The 12,618-nt window shown below is 49.2% G+C and overlaps 1 protein-coding gene across 1 annotated transcript in view; it reads left to right on the plus strand.

The window, feature by feature from the left end:
• Positions 1-12,618, plus strand: part of HK1 (hexokinase 1) — a 60,047-nt gene that overhangs the window by 20,103 nt on the left and 27,326 nt on the right. The window contains exon 3 of the mRNA XM_044239668.1: positions 9,251-9,399. Coding sequence (XP_044095603.1) covers positions 9,251-9,399 — 149 coding nt within the window. The remainder of the gene's footprint in view (positions 1-9,250; positions 9,400-12,618) is intronic.

Raw genomic sequence — 12,618 nt, forward strand, 5'->3', positions numbered from 1 at the left:
CTGCCTTTTCCCGTAACCTTTGCTCTTTTCTTACACATTCCGTCTATTTTGAGGCACTTTATAGTTTGGATGGCTCTGGAATCTGTAGTGCACTGTGCTGTCATTGCACTGTCAAATGGTAACGGCTGGTGTTTGCTCTTTCTTCGTGTTGTGTAAAAGAGTATGTCTGACCGTTCTCAGTGTGATGACACGCGTGGTAACGGAAGCCCACAGCCTGGGCCCCAGGCCTCCTTTTGAGCCTCTCTCTTCCCCAGTATGAACGGGACAAATACTTAGGGCCTCTGAGGATGGAAGAGTGGTATTGACAGGCGACGAAACCAAAGCTCTGCAGTAATAGGATCCCCCTCCTGTGCAGCCTGGGTCTGCCTGATGGCTCTCAGCCCCCTTCCCTGCCTCACCCCACCCAGCCCTACCCCTGCCTCCCAGCATCTTCTGGCTTCTGGTGGTGGGAGGCAGTCCTTGGTGGTGCTTGGCCTGCCAGCGGCATGTCTTCAGTCTCTGCCCTTGTCATTACAGGGCATTTCCCTCTTATGGGGATACTAATCAGATTAGGCCCCACACTCAGGGCTCATCTTAACCTGATTACATCTGCAAAGACCTTGTTTCCAAACAAGGTCACGTTTCGGAGTCCCAAGGGTTAGGACTTCAGTATATCTTTTTCCGGGGGGGTGGTGGGGGCGTGTCACAGTGCAACCCTAACACACCCTATGGCCTTGCTCCCCCTAGCTGTTCCTAATATTCACAGTTGGGCTCAGTTCCTATGCCCTGGGGCCCACAGTCCATTTGGAACCGACCCTACAGCCCCACACAGGCACTGACACTGACTCGAAGGCCAAGGCCTCGCATACCTGCCCCCAGTCCCCTCCCTGTCCCTTTGTGGCCTGTACCCCCTTATCAACCAACAACCAGAAGTCCCTTGGAGTAGTCAGAATGCAGACCTCCTTGATAGTAAACCAAGGTGCTGTTCCCTTTTTAAATGTTAATCACTGCTTTAACTGTATAATTAGTCAGCGACAGAATTAGTGGTAATCCCAAACCACTGAGGGATAAATTGGACTCAGCTCGGTGGAGAGATGCCCCCACCTGCTAAGGGCAGGGTGACTTCGGAGTCAAAGGGAGAAACAAACCTTTCCTTTCCTTTCCTGCTGACCTTGACCTCAGGGAACTGGCCTCAGAGTTTTAAAACTACTGATTTTTTGGAAATGTATCAGCACATTTTTATTATTCCCCCACCCCCTTTGGACATCTTTTATGGGCAGTGGTTTTTCTTTAAATTGCTCTTCAGTAATCTATATGTTAATTTTTTTTTTTTTTAAACCCTAAAGTGGCTTTTAGCTGTTGCATATCCTTTTTGGAGTAGGAAAGGTATGAATAATAAATAAAAGAAGGAAGATATTGAAGCCATTTCACTTTGGTGACTTGGCTAAACAGAAGGTCCCTTTTCAGAGCTGCGAGTCTCTGGGGACAGCTGGCCCTCCACGTCATGCTTCCCTCAGAAGTGCTCATTCTGGGTCTCATTCATGAAACCTCCCCTTTTTTCTCCTCTTCTCATTTCTCAGTAAGGATATTGGAAATACCAGTTAGGTGCAAGGTTTTTGAGGGTAAATTGAGCTGAATATTTCACTGTTTCTGCCTTATGGTTCTAAGCACACGTTTTACCCAAAGGATAAGTTGGAAAATATTTGATTTGCAGTGTGTTCAGTTAATTTTTGGGGCCCCAGATTGGCCCCAGATTGGAAAGAAAATACCGTCTTTTCCCATGGCCGTTGGGCTGGTCACTTCCCTTTCTCTGTCTCTGGTTCCGGATCTGGGAAGATGATTGGATTGTCTCTCCACCCGTGAAACCTGCGTGTCTCGGATTCTGGTTGGGTTTCTGATGGAGGTGTACAACTGTTATCTGAGTAGCTGAGTTGCAGACACGCAGGGAGAGCTTTTGCATCTCACATACAGAATCAATTCATCCAACAGGGCAAAGGTAGGCATTTCCTGAAGGCGGGCGTTCTGTTTGCCCTGTATTCTGTCCGGTGCAGACCTGGACTTGAGAGAGACATCTGTCCCTGTGTTTGTTTTCCATTATTTGCTGGGAATAATGGCGGTCATCATAAAATGGAAAGTCGCCAGAGGCCCTTCAGATGGTTTGTTTAATGAGCCTTGTCTGGAAGAGCGGTTCTCCTGGCTTCAGTGAAAATGGGCAATGTGGGAAGAAGTTGTAAGTAGGAGGCAGCAGGGGCAGGAAGGAAGGTTGAGGCCAAAGTTTTGAAGAGGTAGTTGGAGGGAAGCCCAGTGCTCTAAAAAGAGGCCGAACTTGAATTAAAAGTGGGGGGGGGGGCAAACCAACCCAGAACACTGGATTAATCTCCAGCTCTACTCCTTATTATCTGTCTGACCTTGGAGGTGTCCCTTAACTTCCCTGTGCCTCCATTTCCTCATCTGTAAAATGGGTTATCGGACCCTGCCCTCCCTGCCTCAGAAGACTGCAAAAGGATCAAACGAAAAGTGCTTTGGAAGCTGCCAACCACCGTGAGAGTTCTAGTGGGTCCTTGTCCTCCTTAACGCTAGTGTCATCTAACAACCAACTTTGTAAGAATTTTCTGGGAGCCGATGCCGCCAGTCACAGGAGCCCCACCATCAGGCCTAAATGTGTAGGTCTCGCCCTGGACAAAAAAGATTCAGAATTTTTCAGAATTCACTGGCCTCTCCATGATGCTGTCAGGGGAGAAGGCAGAAAAAAGGGGACAGCAGAGGCAGGCTGTCTCACTCCTGTCCCCCCACAGCAGAGGCACCAGAGCTGTGAGCTGGGGGCTCCTCTCCTCCTCTGCTGGCGGGGGGGGATGGGACACCGAAGCTCTAATGGGGAACCAACCTGAGATCCACTAGATGCCCTTTGTTATGGAGGGCAAGTAGGCGTTTGGGGGGTTCCTTCTCTAATAAAGAGTATCGGGCTCAGGAGCCTTGTAGCTGAAAGAAATCGAACTCAGATTTGTATGAGTGAAAAGACCAACATTTTAGGTTCATATAACTGGGAAATCTAGTTGTAAGTTGGCTTCTGTATTCCAAGACTCGCCTGTCCCTTCTTGCAGTCTGGGTGCTGGCTGCCTTTGAGGGCTGCCTCTTCCTTAGGGTTGCAGACAAGGATGGCTCTGGCAGCTCTAGCCCACGCTGCCTCAGAGCTCCTGATCCCAGCCATGGTCTTGGAGAAGGTGATGATTGGCTGGCTGACTCAGGTCATGTGCCCATCCTGAGCCAATCATGATGGCCAGGGTGGGAGACTGGATGCTGCTGGATGACCATTGGTCCCCCTGGAGTGGGAGCAGGGGCTCAGCTTACCCCCAACCTCAGATGAAAAAGGGGGAGGATAGTTATCTAAAGAGAGGCTAGACAGCCACCAAAGTTCACTGGAAATCTTGTTCCCCTTAACCAGACGTCATTCTTTGGTATCTTTTGCCGTGGCAGACACTAGGACCAGACAGGCGTATATTTGATCCAGACAGTTCTTTTATTTTATTTATTTATTTATTTTTTAAAAAGATTTTATCTATTTGGCAGAGAGAGATCACAAGCAGGCAGAGAGAGAGAGAAGGAAGCAGGCTCCCGGCTGAGCAGAGAGCCCAATGCGGGGCTCGATCCCAGGACCCTGGGATCATGACCTGAGCCGAAGGCAGCGGCTTAACCCACTGAGCCACCCAGGTGCCCCAATCCAGACAGTTCTTTTAAAACTAGCAGCCAACACTGTTTCCCTGCCTTGCATGAGCCCTGGGGAGTGGGGGTGGAGGGGGAGGAAGTAAGCGTGTCACATTGCCCTCACCTTCGAGTTGCTTATCATCCAGCTGAGGAAGATAAACCACTTACCCCTAGAAGATAATGAGCATCACAATATTTGCAAATACGTGGGTGACTAAGAGAAGGGAGGGGCTGTGGCACCACTATAGGTGTGACCAGGGGCAGGTTGTTCAGCTGGATTGGTTGAGCTTCCTTCTCTGGAAACCAGGAAGATGAGTTGATATTTGTCCCCCAGCTCCCAAGCTGCAAATGTGATTTACAGAAGGAGGTGCCATTTCTTTGGGCAGTCACAAACATGGCCTGGAACCAGGGCCACCACTCAGGGAGGGACCAGGAACCGTGCTGGGCTTGACCATGACCCCATGTAAACTGCCTTCTGGGAAAGGCCCTCCTCAAATGGTCAACTCCCACTTCCAGGTGTGGGGAGTGTCCAGTGTTTAGTGTTTTCCTGACATCTCAAGGTCACCTTTTCTGGTTGCCATGTCTGACTCGAACTTCTTGGGACCCTGTTGACCTGTGCTTGTTGAGGAGAGCAGGGGAGAGCTGGAGCGGACAAACCACAGCAGAGCTGGCATGGACCACTGGTCTTCGCAGGGTTGTGGAAGTGGGGCCCAGCCCCGTGTACCTGAAGGCCAGAGTCTTCTGGTTATTGGCAGCTGAGGTCATTTGCACTTTTCCTGCTTGAAAAACTTCAGGTCTGGGTCCCGTGGAGGTGCTGACTGAAACCTGACTCCTTCCCGCAGCAGGATCTGAAAGCTCTCACCTGATCTGACTTGGCACTGACCCCAGTAACCACGAGCTCCTCCCCGCAGACACCTGGCCCCTGAGCTTAAGAAGCTGCTTTCACTTAACACCATTGATTCAACTGGAAATGAGACTTTGGACCAGGCTAGCAACTGAAAAATGGGTCATGCTATTTTTTTTTTTTAAGTTACGATGTAAAGTCAGTTTATAACAGGAAATAAATAAATAATTATTTAAACATTAAAGCAATAAAAAATTTGAAACAAAGCATAAAGCACCCATAAGTTCATGCTAGCACAGTGTTTGCCTTTGTGCTCGTTCATCTGCTCAAGCGGGTTGGGATTGTTTACCGCACTGAGTGTGCATTGTCTTCACTGGAGAATGAGGCAGAATGAACCCCAAATCCGAGAGGAGTCGCTGATGTTGAGGAACCCCAGAAAGGCGGCCATTCTGGTGGTGCTGGAGTCTCAGTCCACAGCGACCCCTGGGGGCCTGTGTCCATGATGTCTGTCCAGCAGGCAGTTGGAATTGTGGTAGTGACTCTAAGCTTTGGGTTCGCATTCTGGCTCTGCCACTTAGGTTGTGAGCTTGGGCTAGACGTCTGACCCCTCCCAGCCCTTACTTGCTCACCTGTAAAATGGGGATCACAGTAGTACCTACCACATAGGGTTGAGGGAGTTAAAAATAAAATGATGCATCTGAAGGACTTAGCAGCTAGAATGCACGGAGGTTCCGTGAATGTTGGTTGATGGTAAAATAAAGGCTTTTCATATTCTAGTAATTCGTCTTCCTGAGAGGAGGAGCAGCCTTGTACCAAATTCAGTTTTTTAACTGAGCACCATGGAGATTAGGGTTCTGATGGGAACCCTAAGAAAACTCTAAACCGTGGTGCCTGGTGGGCCCAGTCAGTAGAGCATGTGACTCTTGATTTCAGGGCTGTGAGTTGGAGCCCTACACTGGGTGTAGAGATTACTTAAAAATAAAATCTTAAAAAAAAAAAAAAACCAAATAAACAAAAAAGCCCTCTAAATAGATTTGAACACCCCACAAAATCAGAGTCAGAATTTCCTACTGATCTGTGATACCTGCTTCTTGGCATTCTCCCTTGGTCTGTTTCCTTTGGGCCATAGAAACAATTTAAAACCAGTGGCATCATGTCATATTATTCATACAATGGGATATAATTCGGTCCCAGAAATGGATGCGGTACTGACACATGCCACCACATATACAAAGCTTGAAAACATCAGTTATAGAAGGTGAAAGAAGCCATCTACAATAGACTAGCTCTTGTATGCGTCCATTGACACAAAATGTCCCGAGTAGGAGGATCTAGAGAGACACATAGTAGATTTGTGATTATTGGTGGATGAGAGGGGTTGCCAGGAAGTGGGGAGTGACGGCTCATGGGTACAGAGTGCCTATCTGGGATGCCGAAAACATCCTAAAATTAGGTAGTGGTGATGGTTGTACAACTCTGTATATACACTAGAAAACCACTGGGTTCTACACTAAAATGGATGAATTGTAACAAATGAATTAAAATAAGAACCTTAAAAAAAATAAGATGAGTTGTATGCTATATGAATAATTTCTCAACAAAGCTGTAAGCTAAGAAGCCAACCGGCCAGCAGTGTCACTGCCCTGTGCTTAATGACCAATGAGCAGGGCTACCTCGAGTGAGGGAATGATTGGGTCACCAGCCCCTATACCCAAGCATCTGCCGAGCATTTGTTGATCTTTCCTGGGTGCCATGGGTAAGATGCAAACAAGCCCAGGTTGTGGTTTTTTTTTTTATCAAGGAACTTGAGAGCGAGGTTAAGAATGGGGAAAATTCACTCAGAGAATTCTTTGGTTATTGATTCCTTACCACCCTCCTGAGTTGAAGTATTTGTTGAGCTCTTACTGTATATCAAACACCATTCTGAGTTCCAGAAATAGAGCGGTGTGTCAGAGCTGACAGGTTGATGGAATCAAATACAAGATTTACAAAAGAGGCTTTTTAATTCTTCCTAACCATTACCTTAAAAATTGAGAAGAAGAAAGCTCAAGAGACACAGAAACACCAAAGCAATCTTGAAAAAGAAGAACAAAGTTAGAACACTTTCACTTCCTCGTTTCAAATTTTATTACAAAGTAACATTAATCAAGACACTATGGTACTGGCATAAGGATGGCCGTGGATCAGAATTGAGAGTTCAGGATATCAATTATATATCAAAATTGGGGGAGGTGGGGAGAATTGAGAGTTCAGAAACCCATACCTGTATGGTCACTTGATTTTTGACAAAGGTGCCAGGACTGTTCAATGAAGGAAAGAGCTGTCTTGCAGCAAATGTACTGGGATAACTGGATATCCACACATAAACAAACTAGGTTGGATCCCTACCTCACACCATAAAGAAAAGTCAACTCGGAAAGGATCAAACACTGACGTGTAAGAACTAAAACTATAAAACTCCTGGCAGGGATCATAGGTGAGGATCTCTGTGACCCTGGGTTTGGCAATGGCCTCTAAGATATGGCCCCAAAGGCACAGACAACGAAGGAAAAACAACAGATACATTGTACTTCATCAAAATGGAACACTTTCATGCTTTAAAAGTCACCATCAAGAAAGCGAAAAGCCAATCCACAGAATGAGAGAAAATATTTATAAGTCCTATATCTGATAGGGACTTAGGTCTATAATGTGAAGGACTCTTACAACTCAACACTCCAAAGACAATCCAATTTTTAAAACAAGCTGAGAATCTGAATAGACATTTCTCCAAAGAAGGTAAAAAAACAGCCAAGAGACCCACGAAAAGGTGCTCATTGTCATTAGCTACAGAAATGCGAACCAAACTAAAGTAAGTTGGTGATGAGAATTGAGGATGTGGCAGATTGGAACCTTTTCGTATCGTGGGTGGGGTGGACAATGGAACGGCTGCTCAGACACCGATGACGGTGCTTCAGAAAGTTCAGTGTGAGTTACCCCTGGACAGCAGTCCTATTTCTAGGTATAGACCCAAGAGAAATAGAAACAGGGCACACACGAACTTGTGCAGAAATATCCATTGCGGTGTTATTCTTGACAGCCAGAGGTAGAAACCACCCAGATATTCCATCTGCAGACAGATGGGTAAATGCAGTGGGCTATTATTTGGCCATACGGAGATGACATACTGACCCATGCTACACCAGGATGCTGGCCACGGGTGGCCACATGCTGTGTGATGCCACTCATACAGACGGTCCAGAATGGACACAGCTGTGGAGACAGAGAGCAGATTAATGATTGCTTAGGGCAGGGGGGAGAAGAGGGTGCTTGCTTGAGAGGGAGACAGTTAAAAAGTCCAGGACTTCTTTTTGGAGTTGATGAAAGCACTCAAACTGGTCTGTGGCCCTGGTGGCATCACAGATGATGCAACAAACTACGAAATTACACACGTCAAGTGGGTGACTTGTCTGGTGCTTTAGATTTCAATGATGCCGTTATCGAAAAACAATGTTAAAGATGCTTCCCTAGGAAGATGAGATCCCAAGCAGACTTATGTCTATGCTGCTGTAGGATTGGGGACTTTGGGGACTATCGGGGCTCTGGGTGGCAGGGGGGGCTGTCACCCCTGGCCCGATACCCACTGGATCAGTTGAGGATGTCACATCAGTAGTAAAATTCACAGATTTTCGCCATGCTTCTGGAAGCAAGTGAGAATTACCAGTGAGAAAGAGGGTAAGGAATGTTAGATGGTGGCTTGATGGTTTGGGACCCTTCCCACGGCTGGCTTCCTTGCTGCCATCTGGTGGCCCTGGGTTGCGTATGGTGCCATCATCTGTGTCCCACTGAGGCACGCCTCTGTCAGGGCCCACATCAGACCTGAAGGCTGCAACAATGTCAGGCCATTTCCTCCTACGCGACCGAGAGAGACTTCTGTTACAAGTCTTCCCTGGGTGGAGACAACACCTTCCCCGGCAGGTGTCTGGATGGATAGGCTGTGAGGTAATGACATACAGTGGATTCGACCAGCCACCTTCAGGAGGTGGGACACTCTGACACAGGCTACAAAATGAACTTTGAGACATTATGCAAAGTGAGGGAAGCCAGACACACAAGGCCAAGTCTTGTGTGATTCCACTCCTGCAATCAGGCATCCTGATGAGGCACATCCATGGTGACAGCAAGGCGAGAGGCAGTGACCAGGGGATAGGGGAGGAGCAGGGAATGGTTCTAGAGTTTTCTAGGGAGAAGTTCTGGAGATGGATGGTGGTGGTGATGCAGGCACAACATTGTACTTATCACTGCTTAAAAATGGTTCCAGTGGTGAATTTTATGTTATGTAGATTTTACCACAATTTATCCCCTATCCCTCTTCCCATGGATAGTGAGTGGGGGTGTGTTAGGAACTCAAGGCATGGGACCGACCTCAGGTATGGGGTGTTCTTGGAGTTGAAATGCTCTTTTTATCTTATGGCTAATGGTGCTGCCTGGGGGAAGGGGTTGGGCCTTAGAGAAAGCCCGGGTGGGCCTCTGAATGGAATTTGGCCCTCGCCTTCCCCTGCTTGGAGCTGGCCCCCACGTGTCAGGCTGGGGAGGTTTCCCTGGCTTGTTTTCCAGGTAGGCAGTGGTTGAGTGAGGTTTGCATGAGGGAAGCAGGCCAGCTGGGCCCTGTCAAGAGGCGGGCAGAGTGTGGGGCCTTCCCGTCATATGTGACCCTGATGTGATCCCTGTTGTCTCCCTAAACAGAAAAGGGAGATTTCATTGCCCTGGATCTTGGCGGGTCTTCCTTTCGAATTCTGAGGGTGCAAGTGAATCATGAGCAAAACCAGAATGTTCACATGGAGTCCGAGATTTATGACACCCCGGAGAACATCGTGCACGGCAGCGGAAGCCAGGTGGGTCCCTGCTCCCTTCTGATTGGCCCCAGTGGGCTCCTGCCTCCGGGAACCCGCCCCCCCAAGCTCTGGTGTCTGAGCCCCTGGAAGGAGTCCCTCATAGATTCACGCAGAGAGGGGCTGCTGGGTGGAAAGGTGTGACCACTGAAAGAGAGCCCACCATCTGGGAAAGTTGGCAGGTGGGAGGGGGGTGGCGGGAAGAGGGTGCCCGGCAGCTCTGTGGGTAAATGTATTCATTTCCTAAGGATCCTGGGGTTGGCCCCCTGGGGCAGGTTTCGCAGAGCGCCTGGGTGAAAGCAGCTCTTCTAGGTCGTTGGCCTCCTCACCCACCTCATTTGGGGCCCAGGCCTCATGTCACCTTGTGGGGCCGCAGCAATGTGAGCTCGTGGCCCCAGGGCTGGTCAAGGGCTCCTGGCTACCGGATTGAATAGCCTCCTGAGATGAGAGTCCTTGGTTCAGAAAGGCACCACCTCCTTTCCTCACATCTGATACCTGAGGCCCGTCCCCTTGGTGGGGCACCCCTGGGAGGGCTGTCTTCCAGAGCTGGCCAAGGGGCTGCAGGCACGATCGGAAGGGCTTGTTGCCCTTCCCCATCTCTCTGGCTGTGGTGAGCGGTGGGGCCGTCGCTTCCAGATCATGGCTTCCAGTTTGCCTGTGTGCTGTTTGCCTGCCACGCATGGGGTTTGCTCCTCCCGCCCTCCCATAGCTGCTCCGGCCCCTCTGGTTTGGAGCTCGCCTCCCGAGTCATGGCTGCTGCCCCCCGAGTCATGGCTGCTGCCCCGGATATGTATTCAGAGCTCGCCAACTGTTTGCTTTAGGAAGGGTGTGTTCCCGTAAAGGTTCATGACTAAGTTCTCCAGAAAACTCGTTTGTTCTGAGCTGGACTTTGAGATGAGACCCAGGAGCCTTCTCCTCTTGGCTCTACTTTGTTTCTAAGTTAATGTGGGTGGGTCTGGAGCCAGCGCTCTGCTGGTTCCGTGGTTTTTGTTTGTTGGTTGGTTGGTTTTTATTTTTTTGTTTTTTTTTTTTCTGTTCTGAGAGAAAAGGGCTAATCCTAGCCTTTCATGTGCTCCTGGGGGCTTGGGTTCAGAGCTTTTCTGACCAGGTCGCAGGCAGCATTGAAGAGGACACTGTCTCCAGCACAGATGAGTGTGTCACTCACTGGATGGCCCTGCCTGGAGGTTCCCCTGCTTATCCCCGCACTGCTGGGCTGCAGAACCTGGCCCATCTGTCCGATGGTGCATGAGGCCTGCCAGCTGCTGGATCTCCCAGTCCAGCCTGGCGACTGCTGCCTTGTCCTTGCAAGTGACCAGCAGCCTCCAGGTGGCAGCCTGCTCTTTCCATCTGGCAGCGAGTACTGACCTGTCTCTGTCTGTTCCAACTGGCATTGGGTTGAGCCACCTTGCTGCCTTCGCCCTCAGGACTGTCCCCTATGTTGAGATGGTCCTGTATACTTTGGCTTCACCTTTTAGGAGCAGGGTCTGTAAATTAAGGGGGTGCCCCCAACAGGGGCCCACCTGGCTGTATATTCACTTCCACAGTGACGACTACTTCCTGCGCCCCCGTGATGTCCTCTGTCTCAGCCTCTGTCTCCATCTTCTCAGCTCCAGGGTCACTGTTTCCTGCTGTCTGCTTCTGCCCCTTCCCCTTTCAAACAGTCTGCAAAGAGAAGGTGATGAGGATGGCGATAAGGGTAACGATGCTGTGTTATTATCGCAGTACTTCACGGAGCTCTGTGTGCTCCCTCAGCTCGCCGTCCGTCCCATTTTACAGATGAGAAAACAGAGGGGCAGATGTTAAGCACCCGCCTGCTGGGTCACACGGCTCAGAAGTGGTGGAGCTGGGAGTTGCACCCACGTAGTCTGGGCCCGGTTGGTAGGGTTTCAGCAATGTGGATCCCTCTGAGCCTGGGTCTGGGCTTTCTGTCTTTAAACCTTCTGGTTGGTGAGGAAATGTGAGGGCTGTGGAGGAGAGTCCAGGGGCTGAGGAAGAGGGTTGGCAGTTGATTGAAAATAGGGATGAGACAGGAAACTCTGCTTCAGAAGTTTGGTTTGAGGTTAGACACAAGTATCAGAGGCCATTTTTCTGACGGGCCTGTAGAATCCGGCAGGAGGCCAAGGGCCCCACGTGCCTGTGAAGCAGCAGAGACTCAGACTGAACAGCCCTGAATTCACGGGGTGGTGGTCTCATCTTCTGAAACATACAGGGATTTTAAATAGATTTTTAAACCTTTTACTTGGAATGATATTAAACTTATGGAAAAGTTTTAAGATAAGCACCAGGAGCCTCTAATATATACCCTCATCCACATTCCCCAACCGTTAACTATTTGCTTTATCTTTTTCTCCCCCTCCTTACACACACACACACACACACACACGCTATCCCCAAAAGTTCAGTTCATCTTTCAGCTTTAATAATCTTGGAGGCATCCATGCAGCCTTCTGAAAAATCACTTATTTAGTTTGGGAAATTTTGAATAATATTTAAATTTTTGTTTTCATCATTTTTACCTTTTTCAATGGGGAGAAACTGACTCTCTGGGGGTTTTTAAAATAATGATTGCATTGTTTGGAAAGAAAAAAATCGTGCTTTTTAGACACAAGAATTTTGAGCCCAGCAAGGTGGGCTAGCTTCCCTCCCTGGTCGGTCACGGGCTTAGGTTAGTGTGGTAGTGGCTTCCGGTCTCTTTGAGCAGGCTGGGAGCTCCGGGCTGTGGGCATTTCCTTCTTAACAGAGCGCTGCGGGGTAGCTGTGTTTGGCTTGGATCTGGAAGCGCTACAGCGCCTCATTTGTGGGAATCCGTTTCTGCAGCCTGCCCTCTCGTTTCTTCCTGCCTGGGCCTTCCTTCCACCCTCCTCCTGCCCTGGGGGCCATCTCTTGGGAGGGTCACGGCGGGGCATGGGGCTTGTGAGAGCAGATGACCTGGGGCTTGCGGACGGACTTAGTAATGGCTTTATGACTTAGTAATGGCTTTATGTGACTTAGAAATGTAGGTCGCTGGAGACTTGGCCGGGCTCCTCCAGGGAAGGTGGTCATGTGTCTCTTCATTCAGAGTCACCGGCTGCAGCCACAGTCTGAGTAATGGTGATTCAGGGACAGAGGCTCTTAAATCAAAATTGGCGGGTTTTCCATTACCCCCACAGGAAATTCAGACTGTAGAGCTGGGTCAGAAACCTCTGAGGAAAGTTGGGGATAGGAATGATGACTTCCAGCTCC

This window comes from Neovison vison, chromosome 2 (assembly GCF_020171115.1).
Source record: "Neovison vison isolate M4711 chromosome 2, ASM_NN_V1, whole genome shotgun sequence".
In the NCBI taxonomy this organism is placed as follows: Eukaryota; Metazoa; Chordata; class Mammalia; order Carnivora; family Mustelidae; genus Neogale; species Neogale vison.